The sequence below is a fragment of the Lepus europaeus genome, chromosome 3 (genome assembly GCF_033115175.1).
Source record: "Lepus europaeus isolate LE1 chromosome 3, mLepTim1.pri, whole genome shotgun sequence".
Classification (NCBI taxonomy): domain Eukaryota; kingdom Metazoa; phylum Chordata; class Mammalia; order Lagomorpha; family Leporidae; genus Lepus; species Lepus europaeus.
In genome coordinates, this window is record NC_084829.1 from 103309219 (window position 1) to 103324720 (window position 15502).

The 15502-nt window shown below is 45.1% G+C and overlaps 1 protein-coding gene across 1 annotated transcript in view; it reads right to left on the reverse strand.

The window, feature by feature from the left end:
* Positions 1–4417: 4417 nt before the first annotated feature.
* The window catches only part of PREP (prolyl endopeptidase), a 121698-nt gene continuing 110613 nt past the window's right edge, over positions 4418–15502 (reverse strand). The window contains exons 11-15 of the mRNA XM_062186558.1: positions 14155–14291; positions 11596–11690; positions 8761–8892; positions 6714–6870; positions 4418–5115 (exon numbers count right to left, since the gene is read on the reverse strand). Coding sequence (XP_062042542.1) covers positions 4821–5115; positions 6714–6870; positions 8761–8892; positions 11596–11690; positions 14155–14291 — 816 coding nt within the window. The 3' untranslated portion in view covers positions 4418–4820. The remainder of the gene's footprint in view (positions 5116–6713; positions 6871–8760; positions 8893–11595; positions 11691–14154; positions 14292–15502) is intronic.

The window sequence follows — 15502 nt, forward strand, 5'->3', positions numbered from 1 at the left end:
TGTTTTCAGATTAACCTCTATTTGACTCTCTTCAAAGTCAAGCTTCAAAGGAAGCTCTTGGTATTTTACCAAAATCTTTAGGTACTTTGTAACTAGAAGACTATACAATACTTTCATTGTAGACTAACGTAAATCACCTTCTAAATCATAATTACCATTATTTTATTTATAATTCCTAGGGTTATTTGGCATTTAAGAAGATATTTATTAACTATGACAGTTATGTAATAATCTCCATAAATGGCTATCAAGACATTTTCTCTTGCACAGTGAAGAAAGTAAGACCTTTCATAGTTATTTACCCAGCATCCCCCAGAGCCCGCTTTCTCTGGTCTCTCCCTGCCAGTCTCTCAGTGCGTGTCTGCAGGAGGCTCTGAGCCTAGAGAGGCAGACACAGGGCAGAGTCTCAGGTCATGATCAGCAGACCTGATGTCTGATCTAAAGAGCAGGGCTGGTAGAGTGACAGCCTTGCTCTGAGATGTAACCTGACAGAGACTGCAGCGGAAAACAGCCCTCCGCCCCCTTGCCCCAGCTTGATGTGCAGGCTCTCATCTCAGCCCTCTGTCACCTGCCTTGCCCACTTACATCCCTCTTCCTGGATGGCACTCAGAGAGATTCAGGGTTCCTTTTTCTCTTTATTTCACTCCAGTTTTATTTTGACAACTTTATTGAGGCATAACTCACATACCATGAGACTCGCCCATTTCAAGTGTACAATTCAATGACATTTTTGTAGACTGATCAGGTTGGATAACCATCACCATCATCTAGACTATATCCATGAGCCTGGGAAGATCCTTTCTTCCATTTAGTCTGTATTTCCACCTCCAGCGCCATGCACCCACTGATCTATGTTGTCTTTAATGAATTGCCTTTTCTGGACATCCTAAAAAAAAAAAAAATGGAATCATCTTTGATATGCGTATTTGTGTCTGGCTCCTTTCACATGGCACATCCTTGAGGTTCATCAGTGACACAGATGTCAGTTATGTGCAGGTTCCTACTACCCCAAGCCCCAAACTCCCTTCAAGGCGCTATGAGCACCTTCTTTTTAAATGCCTTCCTGTTCTATCTCAGGCATCCTAGAGTCAGTCCTCCCTGTGGCTGTGAGTAGGGTCCCCCCATGGTGGCTTCACTTGGGCTGGACCACTGCTCTCCCCTACCTGTCCTCCTGGTTCCCCCAACCAGGCTTCTTACTTTTCCTCCAATGGCCTGATTCCCACCCTCTTTGCCCACTGTCTGTCCCTCATTCTTGGTTCAAGTGTAGCTTCCTGGAGGTGGTGCTCTCTGATCTACGTGGCTACGGTAGCATTCCTTTTCACAGACTATTCAGTTGCCCTGCTTTATGGCTCTTCCCAGCTGTTGCTCATTCCTGAAATAACGTTTTGTTTATCTTGCTAACAGATTAGCGGTTAAGCATCTTAGCCTGTTGGGACTCCTATCACAAAATATCATAAAGCAGGTGGCTTATAAACAACAGAATTTATTTATTCAAGTTCTGGAAGCTGGCAAGTCCAGGATGAAGGCTCTGGCTCATAGATGAGATCATCTTGCTGTGGCCTTACCTGGTGGAAGGGAAGAGGGCTGTATGTTAGACGTGTCTTAGGAGGGCATTCATGCCATTCATGAGAGTTCTGCTGCCATGACCTAAGCTCCTGAAGACCCGCTTGCTAACACCATCACTTAGTGAGGAGGTTAGGCTTTAATTTCCATGAACTTTTTGAGGCTCTCGCATATAAATTTTGGGTAGACACAGACATTCTGACCATGACAGAGTGCGGTGACCAGGGGCTGCTACGTGACTGCCCTGGCTGCCCACTTCCTGGCTAGAGAAACTTGAGCCTTTGCCAAATGAAATAAAGGCAACTTCAAAGGCCACGTGGTGCAGAACAAGGTGGCACAGGGTGCATGCTGAGCAAGACAAGGTGTCATCTGTAGCCTTCCCAGAGTGTCAGCTGGGTAAGGGCAGGGATCTTTCTGCATCTCCAGCCCCTGGACTAGGAATGGATGCAGAGTGTGGCTCCCTGTTCCTCATTCATCCGCCTCATGTCTAACACCATTGGCTTTACACTTCTGACAGTCTGATCTCTGCTTCTTTCCAGCCCATCCTTAACCCATCTTGCGACTCCTTCTGGGCATTTCCTATGGTGGTTTGCCCTGGGGACCCGCTGAGGTTGGCAAGGTGCCTGCCAAACATGACGGGATTGGCCACAGGCTCCCTGAGCTGAAAGTAAACCTGTTCACACTGGTAGCACCATTTGTGTATAGCTGCCAGAACCTTGGTGAAGTGTTCAAGAAACATGATTAACTGCAAGGTTTTGCAACACCCTAGGTATGTACGCATTAAATGGCCTACTTGTGATTTTATTTTACAAAGCTAACAAGGGTTCTGTGGTGTGTTCAGCAAGGTCCTGGCAGGAGACAGTTGGACCACCTGTGTAACGTGCTCAGCTTTCCCCGCAAAGCTCCACAGACCAAAGAAAGAACTGAAGGGCAGAGCACACAGGACAGGTGGCGTCACACAGAGATTTCCTGAGAGCTCAATTCTTGCTCCCAGTGCTTAACATTTAAGAGATGTGTTGGTGGGATCAGTTGTCCTGCTCAAATCTAGGTCAGAAAAAGGTTGGAAGAGAGCTCAGAATCAGAGGCCAACTATACGCTGGGCATGTAGCAATCTATTCCTTTATCCTCATCCTCACCGGTTACTGAACGGCTGAGTTGGGATTTGCACGCAGGCCTGACTCCCCTGGAGATCAAGGGTTCTACGCTGTACTTCTACTCTGCTGTTGAGGAGGAGACCTCAGTGGGAAAGACTGGCTGACTGTGCAAGCTTGAAAATGCTCCAGACCAAGTGGGTGCAACTCAGTATTCTGTACCCACAATGGCCCTTAGTCTGAGGAACAGGCTGCCTTTGGTTTAACTGTGCAGCTGAATTTTCCTGTTTTGGTTTTTAAATTTTTGGCCACACTAGTAAGAAGTACCATGGCAGTTAGCTGGTGGCAGCACTTGTCTGAGGGTGATGCCATCAGTGTCTTGGCATGCACTGGCTACCAGTGTAGACTTGTTCTCCAGGGGGTCTCAGTGAATCAGTGTGCAATGCCAGCTGCGTTATGTACGGTGCTTTAACAGCTTTAGAAAACAGGATTCTAGAAGAGCAAAACAAAACCATGGGGCCACACTTCAGCTGTGCTTGCTTTGCAGTCATACACAGAAGATGGTGTCTGATTTTGAACTACAACTTGAGGATTGGAGAGTGTCTGAAGAACACAGACATGTACAATTTGGAAAAGAGGACTTGCAAAAGTACAAGTTATTAGAATAATGAAGTAATCTTTTAGGCTACTTTATATCAGGATATTTTATACAAAATAGATGGTTAATTATTCTCATCATATCTGATAAAGTAAAAAGAACCGTTTTTGTCTTATAAATTATATTAGCATTTCCTAAACCGATACCCAAAGGAACGCTGTCCCGTGAGATGTTAAAACAGATACATTGCAAGCAAGCTTTTAAGGACAGAGCTTTAAAGAATGGTGTAGCTTTTTTTTTTTTTTTTTTGACAGGCAGAGTGGACAGTGAGAGAGAGAGACAGACAGAAAGGTCTTCCTTTTGCCGTTGGTTCACCCTCCAATGGCTGCCGTGGCCAGCGTGCTGTGGCTGGCGCATCACGCTGATCTGAAGCTAGGAGCCAGGTGCTTCTCCTGGTCTCCCATGCGGGTGCAGGGCCCAAGGACTTGGGCCATCCTCCACTGCACTCCCGGGCCATAGCAGAGAGCTGGCCTGGAAGAGGGGCAACTGGGACAGAATCTGGTGCCCCGACAGGGACTAGACCCTGGTGTGCTGGCGCCGCAGGTGGAGGATTAGCCTATTGAGCTGTGGAGGGTGATGGGCCTAGAATAAACCAAACTTTTTTATGTATTGATTCCAGGAAGTGGACCATGGTGGGGAAACAGTTTGGGAAATGCAGAAATTTCTGGTTGGAAGATCAGCTTGGACAAATGCATCTGTTGGAATGATTCACTCAAGTGATCCCTTAGTGTCAAATCCAATGTACTTGGATTTCCAGGAATACTTTGTAACCAAATTAATACTGACAGAGAGGTGAGTTAACTTTAACTTTGCAGTTTTTACAGGAGGCATCCAAACTCAGAGTCCCAGATCAGATCCCAGCTGCCTGAGTGACATGTGCTCGGACAGCCCCCCACACCCAGAGACACGAGAGCTGGGAGGGTGAACGTACCTTCTTGTCAGTGCTCATGTTCTCTGACTTAATTGTTTGGAAACTGACATGTTGCATAAAGCTTACGCCCACAGTAAACTATATTTCTAGAGTTGCCCCCCTCAATGCAAAGGAACCAGAAATACCTGCCCCCCACTTCTTAAACAGCATGTATTAGTATTGCAAAGAAGTCTCTTCATGAGAGGAGTTCTCACGTTTATTTAAAGATATATAGGTTATGGTTATAGAAGCAGATTTCACTGAGTTGTTAAATACGAAGGATGCCTGACTACGGCTCTTAATTCAGCAATCTTGTAGTCACACTGTGGTTTGTTGCCATTTAGCTATTTATCCAAACATGCCTTTTGTTTGCTTTTTTAAACATGTGCCAGATAGGGTGGAAAAAAGAAACACCAAGGACTTGTTTAAAAGGAGAAGCCTGAAAAAGAAAATTCCCATGGCAGTTCTGTCCCACTGTAGTCTGTGTGCAGGAACAGTGTTCACATGGGGAAGCGTACGCCCAGTGGTTTCTCGGTCTGGATGGTGTAAAAGCCCTTGAGGTTTTCTGTGGCCATCAGGAGGGAGTGGGAAATTCCATTTACTGGATCCAGTCAATGTTCAGGCACCGTGCTATGAATGCGAACATATCTGAGACTTCTTCTATCACTTTGGCCGTGGGCTTCCCTGCCCCGTGGCCCGCCTTGGTGTCCACGTGGATGAGCAGGGGGTTGCTTTGCTTCTGGCTGCGGCCCACGACGTACTGAAGGGTGGCGATGAACTTCAGGGAGTGGAGGGGGACCACCCGGTCATCGTGGTCGGCGGTGAGGAGCAGCATGGATGGGTACTGGACGTCCTCTGCCTCAGGTAACCTCACGTTGTGCAGCGGAGAATACCTGAAAGGCACAGGCGCAGTCGTGAGGCTGGATCTGGGGGAGACCCAGGAGGACACCATACCTCCACTAGCAAGGAGCTGGCAGCTAACTAGTCCCTGAGTGCTCATGGCGAGGGCTACTGGGAACCTGTGTCATGTATGTGGCTCTGGCTTTGGAAGAGTGCATAAGAAAAGAAATTCGGGCCTGTTGAAGTGATCCAAACTATGCATATGCCCTGTCTTATTTTGGTGCAGAAAGTCCATGGAAAAATGAATATTATGGGAAAAAAAAAAAAAACCTATGCATGGATTTTTGCCAAAATAAACTTAGCTTTGAATTTTTCAGAAACTTTCTGAAGTACCCTCATGCATTTTACCAGAGTGTGTCCATGAAGCTATTTGCATTAAAAAATGATAGCTTTCAGACTGAACTTTTATTCCCTGTAGATTTTTTTAATAGCTGCCACTTTAACTGAATTTCTCAGTGGCAAGCTAGCCATGAAATGAAAAAAATTCAAATTTTTATCAAAATTTCTAATTATTAACACTGAGAAAGAGGACATGGGCCTCTTGTGCTAGTCCAAGGGCTATTCCCACACATGGGCAGAAACGAGAGCGCTACAAAGAGAAGTTAAAGGACTATCATTTACCCTGTTACTCACAAAGGAGCTGAGAGTCACAAAAGAGAGAGCACTGTGATATTTCAGTAATGCAACTCGAACTTCAACAAGTTTACGAAAAATAAAACTAAACGATAAGTTTATTTTGGTGAACAAGTTTTGAAATCCATGCATAAACCTTTTCAAGACCCCTTGTATCTTTTGTACCATAGTAAGCTTATCTTTCATTTTCCCATGAGCTTTTTCATGAATATGTAGTTGTACTGAGAGTACAAAATATGTTTAAAAAGAGGAATATATGGAAGCACAGCTAGGTTCCTTATTTCTTAATTTAGAAAAGGAAAACACACAAAATGATGCATTTTTGCATTCATTTTTGATTACAGCACTAACAAAGTAGGGCAAATTTAGCAGCTGAGAATTTATGGGCCAGCTCTGTAAGTCAGCAGTGTGGTTCTCTGCTCTGGGCCTCTCAAGGCCAAATCAAGGCGTTGGCTGTCTGGGTGCTTACCAGGGAGAAAAACACGTCTCCCTCCAAATGTTGATTGGGGGTGGTTCTCAGCTTCTGGAGGTCTTGTCTTCCCCGAGTGCCCTCGTGGCTACACCCCAATTCCACCCAGAAAAGGTTCCCTGCATCACGGGTTTCTGGGGTTGGCCCGGGACCAGTTGGATGACAACCTCGGTATTTGAAGGGCAGCTGCCTGAAAGCATGCATTTCATCTGCAGAGCCCCGTCCCGGCAGAACCTGCAGGACCGACCGACTGCAAAGGGACAGGAATCCCTGGAAGTCTGCCTGGTTCGCTGTTTTTGTTAAAGACTGGATTAAAACAAGGAAGGACAAGTAGGTTTTCCTATCTCATCTCCAACTTTTGGAGTAAATTATATGCAAATACAAGACACTGAAGAGGCCAAAGCGGCAAACTTTAACCCTATTGACTATGTTCAATTTGATATCAAACCATTAACAAGGTATGCATATCCAGATGAATTCAAACCTTACTTGATAAGCCATTCGAAGTGCTGCTTGTTCTCCGAGCACCCATAATCGGTGGTCCAGGCATGCCCGATGGTGTATTTATGGAACTTCAGCATGTCCATCACTCCAACTTGGGCAATAACACATCCAAAGAGGTCAGGACGCTGATTTGCACAAGCAGCTAAAAACCAAGACAGAAAGAAAAGCCTATCATCCTGCATCAGAACAGAACAAAACTACACGTAAACGCTTTCAGGACCCTGCTTGCCATTATCCTTAGGGCACAGGAAGAAACCATCAGATATCCCCTGCCCAATGGCCCAGACGCTGGCCCACTGCACCCCATCCCCACCTCCAAAATGTCTAAGGGCTGGGACTGCATCAGCCCTGGGGTTTGGATCCCCAAGGTGAGTCTCCCTGGGGGAGCATTACTTGGGATGCTCATGGAATTTCTGAAGAATCTGTGTCCCCTCCCTCACTCGCTTTCACAGGTCAGTCCTGGATCTCAGTACCAGCCCAGGGTAGAATAGGGTATGAAACACAGCCTAGAGCTCTGACCAGTACTGGCACATCTTGTTCTGTTTGTGAGGGTGGGAGGGGTAGGAATCTGCACTTCTAAAGTAAGCACTCCAGCAAATGCATGGGGCCATTCCATCTCAACAGGCATAAGGAAACTCCTGAATATAAGCTTCCAGAGAGACAAAGCTGTCCCTGGATGAACACGGACATCACAACACAATTCTCCCATTATTCAAACAGGGGAGATTCTTCATATCCTTTGCCATTGAATCTTGGATTCATCGTTGATTCTTGCCTTTTTCTTACACCTCACATTGTAATCCATAAGCTCCAATTCAAAACATGTCCAGTATATGATCACTTCTCACTACCTCCACTGCCCCACCCTGGATCCCAGTAACTGGAGAGTACTAGAGTACTGCTTCCCTTCTCCTGCCTTCCCTCCTACCTCACATCGCAGCCAGCACAATCCTGCTAAGAGAGAAGTCACAGAGTCCCCCAGGCTGGCTGTGGGGCTCTATCTGTGCAAGCCTCCCAACACCTACCCCTGCCACTCGCTGGGCCTGGCCATGGACAGGTACCTCTCGCTCGAAAACTCCATGAACGTAGAGACACTATATTTCACTCACCAATACGTATGCCCAATATCTGGAAAAATGCCTGGTACTTCTTGGTGTTCAATACATATTTGTTGAATAAATGGATCTATTTGTTACTTGATAACTAATAGTTATATCAGTACCCTTTCTAAATTTATATGACTTTGGACATCTGCATTTTGTTTCTCTAGGAATTTTTCTTAAGGCAAAGAGTAAGAACAGGTGGAGGTTTTGCCATGACTCAGCATGTTTCAAAGACAAGAACAAGTGGGAGGGCCTCCAATCCCTCCCTCCCAACGGTGGACTGGAAAACCTGAAAATTGTCACGTGAGTATTTTGAGTCTGCGTATGCTGTTCTATACCTCTACAGTGGCCCCTCCCATCCTCACAACATAATATATAGGACTCAGCAAGCCAAGTTCAGGCCCACCATAGATGTTTGTTTCAATGTTAAGTGCTACTGAGGAAAAAAAAAAAAAAGTAAAATTTTACTAAGTATTCCAAGTCACCCTCTATGAAATGGGGACGACAACAGCACCCGCCTTAAGAGGCTGTTTGCTCGTGGGTGGGAACCACCCTTACAAACTGTCACTGTTAACTATGTCATGTTAAACTGTGGGTCCATCTCTGTGGGCAACTATCTCATTTCTCTGCACCCATGGCATTTGGTATCGCATGGCATCTATGCAAATGTTGAGTGACGCTTGCAGCTCCCTAGTTCTGAGTAACACAGAGGGGTTGTCCAGCTCAGTCCTGCACTTGCCAAACCCCAAGAACCCGTGGATCCAATTGCAGGGGGGAGAACTCTGAGAGGTGCTGGGACAGCATCTTGTGCTGTCACAATTTCTCTGGACCACTGTTCCAATCCCAGGTAAACCGCAGCTGCCAACAGACTACCTGAAAACCACAGGGGTGTTAACTAGTGAGCACAACGAGTAAAAGCCAGCTCTCACCCACTAGGAGGCCTCCGTTTGACCCTCCATTGATAGTCAGCCTCTTGGGAGACGTGTAACCTTCCTTAACCAGATACTCCGCGGCACACTGAAAGTCATCGAAGCAGTTCTGTTTGTTGGCCAAGATACCACCTGTAACGTGCCCAAGTGAATGACAGTTAATTAACATAAAAATTGAGTTTAACCTAACGGGAGTTCAAAATGATGACAGGGCATAGTTTCAACTATTGATTTGCTTAAAAATAATGGGCTAACACTATATTGAAGCATGTCTTTAAATACACATTTTATTATGCACTACAACTGCTAATCCCTATCCAGGGCTTTTTTGAAGAAACCCCCTAGAACTTGAAAGGCATCTGCCCCCAAAGGAACAGCCGATCTGTTACGTGAGAGAAGCACAAGAACAGAAGCATGAAAGTATATAATCAAAAAGTCTATGTTGGAGAAGCTGAACTTAAAATAGAAACAAGACCTCCAGTGGTGTCCAGTCCTCCATGTTCCATGCAGCCAGAGCCGGTGCCGGGGGCTACACAGGCGGCCCTTTCCCGTGAAGACGCAAGCGCTCTGCACAGCTGCACTTCTCACCCAATCCTCTTTGCAGGGGTTGGAAATGGGTAAGTGAAGAAAAGAAATAAATGCTCGAGCTTCGCCCTGGGCTACTGACTTCACAAATGGGAGTTGGGTGGTGAGGTGGTACTGCAGGTCACCCCGGTACAGTCTCAGTTCTGGCAGGAGAGAGCTCAAGCATCTCCCTGGGGAACCTGGGCTTGCCCCTCGGTAAGTCACTCCAATGCATTAAACCAACCAAAGGGGGAGACAATTGTAGGGGCTTGGGATAGCCAAAGGCATATCCTCCAAGGAGCGGATGTCTGAAAAGACTGCCTCTGAAATGAGCAAAGAGCAGACACAGACCTAGTTAGATATTTCAGATGAACCGCTTCTGCCGAAATTCAATTAAACATGAAGCAGTGCTACTGAAGGAATTTTTTCACATTAATAACATTTGTTTTGATAGGATTACTTAGTTTCCAGGAATAATATCATTTGGGTCTGTGACTATATTTTTAAAAGAGCATTAAATTTTAAACTCAATTAATAGAATTTAGATTCATCAATGTTCATACATGAGGCTACAATGGGAAAGGTCTATTTCTGGTCCTTTCCCTGATTTTTTTTTTTTTTTTTTTAATTTGAGAAAGAAAAACAGAGCTCTATCCACTGGTTCACTCCATAAATGCCAGCAACAGCTGCACTTGGCTGGGTTGAAGCCAGGGGTCTGGAACACAATCCATATCTCCCATGGGGGAGGCAGGAACCCAACTCCTTGAGCCATCACTGCTGCCTCAACAGGAAGTTGGAACCAGGGGCTGCGCGGGCAGCCTAGCTTAGCCACTAGGCCACATGTTCACCTCTCCCACCCTGAATTCTGAGAAAGTCTCTGACTCTTCGTCAAGCTCCACTTTGCGGTTCCAGGATTTTGGACAGTAAGTTGGTTTTAGAAAAACTTAGCCCATCCAGGTCATGGCATCTTCCCCAGCAGAACACGGCTGGGGGGCACCTGCTGACTACAAGGGTTCTTTCAGGAAGGGGCCTGGGGATCCACGCTCTCAGCTTCAGTGTGCACAGTGCATACAATTTAAACAGGAAATCAGCTGAGTTGAGGGGTCTAGACTTAGGGCAGCTGCTTGGGAGTAATTCAAACATGTGAAAATTTTATTATTTAATCTCTTTTTATCAGTCATCTTTTAGTATTCCACCTTCACTGTTGGTTTTGGTATAATTAAACTCCTAAGCTGTATGCAGTTTCAAATGTGACACTAACTGATCAAGTCTGGGGACAGTGACCTGGTGATGGCAGGTCATCATGTGTTAATATAAGAGCTTCGCTCGGGCTTGAGTAGGTTACTGTCTGGTGTCAGCCCTTGGGGTGCCTGCTGGATGTCCAGGGGTCAGGCCTGTCCTGTACCTTGAGACCTCCCAGTTGTTTATGAAAATCCCCGTGTTGTTTTGTAAAAGAACAAGCGGAGGGTGCTCTCTGAGGCTGCCGGAATGGGCCAACCCTAAGCACTGGAGGCCACCTTCATCCTGGAAGCCCAGATACAGGGGAGCGTGGGGGACTGCAAGGGAGGGCACTTTCCACATCTTCCTCCTCAGGCACACAGCACCCAGGCAAGGGAAGAAGGTCGTCTTCAAACCACTGGCAAGTATATGAGTTCAATTTCGGTCACACTAAAAGCCTGGGCACCCCGCAAATAAACAAAGAGGCAGGGCTTTAAAATCGAGATGAACATAAAACACATAAAAAAAAACCAACAAAAACCCACATGACTCTGCCCATCCGGGGTATGAAGTATTTATACTATTCAATAAACTGGAACCCATGCTTCCAGAGGTGGAAAGGCACTAACACCCCCCCCCCCCCGAAAATGAGTGTGCCCTTGTGTCTGAAGCTACGCACGCTCGAGCCACAGCAGCAGGGCTGGGAACACGAAGATGCCCACACTGGGAGCAGGAGAGCTCAGAGATGGTTTCCTCTTAAAAGACAACAACTGCTTTGCACTCTGTTTCCAGACAGCCTTGTTACAGGTTAGCACCATGTGGCTACGAGGAGACAGAGTAAGCACTACAAAATTCTCAACAATCACTATGAAAAACACACCCTGTGCGTGAAGGGAAGAGTGAGTTGTTTTTAAAAGGGGAGTGGTGCCTGCGCTGTGTCTGCAAATATCCTTATTTGTCTCATCAAAATGCTTCTCTGCTCTTCACTCCTTCAGCTCATTTGAAAAGGAAGGGTTGGCACGACCTTTGGTTTCTGTAGAGAAAACACCCTACCTTTATGCCACGTCTCTCCGTATTCGCCGCCTCCTCTGATGTTGGCCACTGCAAGGACACCACCCATGTGCCTCACGAAAATAAGCCTGGACACACTGAGAAACAGTGGACATAGTTACCCTTCTGTGACCCACCTGATAAGGACCATGTTATTTGTCTTTACCGCAAAAAAAAAAAAAATCCCTGGAAATTCTCGGTGAGTAATAGCATCTAAAGAGGAGCCAAATATTACTTGATTAATGTCTAACTGCAAAGCTCATACATTTTCATGAGCATTCAATATGTCTCACTTTCCTATATTGGAAATATTTCACTATGCAATTCATAATGCAAATAGAGAATAAACCAGAGGCCCTCATTTCACAGTGAATCTATCTCTCAAACAAGTGTCTTGGCAAAGAAAACACTGCCAGCCCAGGCGTGAATGACACTGGGCTAGCAGGAGCAACCAGTGCTGGCCCTGGCGTCCTTTCTTTGGGCAATGCTCTCTGAATGTTCAAGCTGGAAAAAGCCAGCTCTTTACAGAACACGACTTTTAAACATAGCTTCTAGTTCTCAGTAATTTAGCTGTTAAATGAGACAACTCCGAGTGTGAAAGGTCAATGAGATCAAGGACAGAGTTCTCAGGGCTGGAGATACTTTCTAGAAACAAACACAAGAAACTAGCACACAGCCTCTTGGGAAGGTAGGAGGTCCTTTGGAAAATTTGTTTATCCCTTCCTCCATTCCACTGTGACCCTAGAAGTGTGGACATTTTTCTATTTGATAAAATTCCCAGAAATAGTTCTCAAAAGTAGTTTTAACTAACATCATTCTTCCATTGCAAGCTTGATTTTAACAAGGGCTTCTGCGAACTTGAGGCCCTGAATGGTTGAGTGCTAATAGCCTGAGGATCAGGGGTGAAGAGGAGAAAAAGGAGGAATGGGAGAGATGCATCAGTCCAAACAACTACACCCAATTCCCATCATTCCAAGGGTCTCTCCTGAAATTACTACCCACTGGGTCTGGGGATGAAAATGGTCCAGGAACTCATCTCTTTATTCCCAAAAGTTCAGGTTTAATAAATCTTTGTTGCACTAATGAACAAAGGCAAGAGGTTTTTAGCTACTGTAGATCCACTCAAGAATCACTACTGTCTTGATCCCAGCCCCCTGCTGGGACCAAGGGGATGGGGCTCAGGTGCAAGTCTCTCCTTGTTTATTAGAGGAAGCAGGTGTTCATTGTTCCTGCACACAAGTATCCCGGTGCACTGAAACTGAGCCTCTAACCGTACCCCTTGAAATGACAAAAGTCAGAAAACAATGGCATATTTTTAGTGTAAGGATGAATCTAATGGAGCAACATCCACTGGCTTGGATTCTTAGACTAATAATTCAAGGAATGCATACAGTATATGGTTTCTACCACACAGATACAGATGTATTAATGAGACAACACATCTCATTGCTTGGGGAACTCTGGAAAGAGATGGAAGCCTGTCTAAGGGCTGCTCTCTCCCACCCAGGGTTCAGGCCATGCCTGGAATGGTGCCCGAGAGATGGCACTGCCAGTATAGAATGAATAGCAACGACTGTGACACTCTCCTAACTAGTTTCCCTGCAGTTTACTCCTATGATGACAACACACAATGTTCCAAAAATACCTCTCTACACTTCATGATTTCACACAAGGCCTTGCTAACGAAAGGATGAAACCAAACTCTTCAGCCAGATGCTTAAGGCGGCCCATAATTTGGTTCTAAACCATTTGAAGGCAAGGACCAATTTTCATATTAAATCTAATATTTTATGGACAGTGAGTGCTCAGAACCAAAGGATAGTTTCCTTGTATTCACCTCTGGAACAGCTGGTGGAATCTAGTCTGCATTTATGTCCTGCGGTCACCAGTGCATGAAAGCTCCTGGGTGGAGCTGTGGCTGTGATCTCCTATGAGGCGCTCTTCAGAAGATGGCTTGGAGCTGGTGTTGCTACTGAGAAATTCTTTGTTCTTAAGTATTGACAGTGCCAAAGGAAATCCCATTTTGTAATAGGAATGGGATGTTAAAATCAAGCTTGCAAATATCTAATAGGAGATATTCATATAAATGACATCAAATGTATACATGTAGATTTTTCTCCCTGACAAAGAAGTTATCTGGGAAATAATCACAGAAACAGTGCAGAAAAGCTTAAAATTAAGGAAGTAATAGAATATTCAGAAAATGTAGTTGCAACTTAACATTAAGATAATCGAAGGCTTTGTAAAATGATCACTAAAACAATCATTCCCTTGGAATACCAAAGGTAATGGGGTGGTGGAAAGTGACAAAGATTAAAAAAAAGATTCCTTCATGATCTCAGCTCATACTGATCTTCTAGAGCTGCAACATCTAGTTCTTAAAGAACGTGTTCCACTGGGGAGGTTTTGTTTTTTGTTTTTTGTTTTTTTAAAATAAGATTAGTTTGTCATGATCTTGCAATTCCTGAGCAAAAATTCCGAGAGTCAGCACATCATCCTATCCTGACATGGGAACATCAGAAACCAGGATTTAGCAACGTTCCAAGAGTGTTCCATGCTTACCTGTAATTGGGTGTGATAGAAATGTTGAAGCCACCGTAGCCATATAAGAAAGCAGGATGTGAGCCATCCAATTTTATGCCCTTTTTATGTACAATGAACATGGGAATCTTTGTACCATCCTTGCTAGGGTAGAAAACCTAGAACAAAAGAAAGCAGAGATGTAGAGTTAGCATTACCTAGTGAACACATGCATGCTTTCGAATGGGAAAATATGTGGGTAGCAAATTCTTCAGGATGTACTGTAACACGATGACCATCTAATGCCACTAAACAGCTACTGGATGGTGGAGCATCTTTCAGTTTTTACGGAGACGGGGTAGAATAATGAAAAGAACATGGGTCTGCAAGTAGGGGGATCTGAATGAGAATTCTTATTCCACAGCTATCCAGGTGGGTGCCCTTGGGCAAAGTGTTCAAGCTCCCTCAGCCTTGGTTCTTCATCTACAAAATGCAGCCATCGTGCCCACATCTTTCCTGAGACACACAGAAGGGAACAGCCATTCCGTTCTTGCAGCCACTGCTCGGCTCTCCCAGATTTAGCCATCCTGCCAAGCAACTCAAACTAGGTAAACTTCTCTTCTAGAAAAACAAATGTCATATTCCACTTCACCTCTAAGTGTTAAGACAGTCAGCACATCGTCATTTTTCTATGTTCAGCTAACAAGCAAATGTTATTAGCAACAACAACAACATATTTGCTTTGAGAGTTGATGAGAAACAGCAGAGAGAGACCATTATTCCTGGCAATACAAAGATATTTTCTTCGGTATTGATAATTAAGGCTCATCAAATCTTCCTGAATCTGGGCAAGGCAGGCGAATTCACAGTCACCATTTCCATATTCATTACTTTTTGGATAAAGGATTAAGAGAAAACGGATAAGGAAGGGAACAGTAAATGCTATTGAGGCGATAAAGCCATAGAATAAATGATAAGCCGCAGAAAGCTGATAAGGGTTTCTTCCAGACAGAAAAGCTGTAAATAGCCTTTTCTTTGGGTAAACACGGTGTCATTACCCTAACTGATGCAGAAAGGGCGCAGCTCAGAAACGTCTTGCTCCCACGTTGCTGACAAGGGTATATGCCGTTCACTTGCACACAGTGTGACACTTGACATCCACGGCTGTTCAAGGCAGCAGCTCTGTTACGGGAAGCTGCCTCAAAATCCTGGGAAATAAACCCTGCGGCGGGGAGGGGAGAGTGGGCAGACGATGCACATTTAGAGATGCCCGATATGAGACCAGCACAAACGCCTGCAAGAAATTGCAGTATAAACAGCATTTGGCTCTGACTTTGGAGGGAGATGCTGAGAGAGAGATGAAACCTGCAGTGTAGGGATCATGGAAACC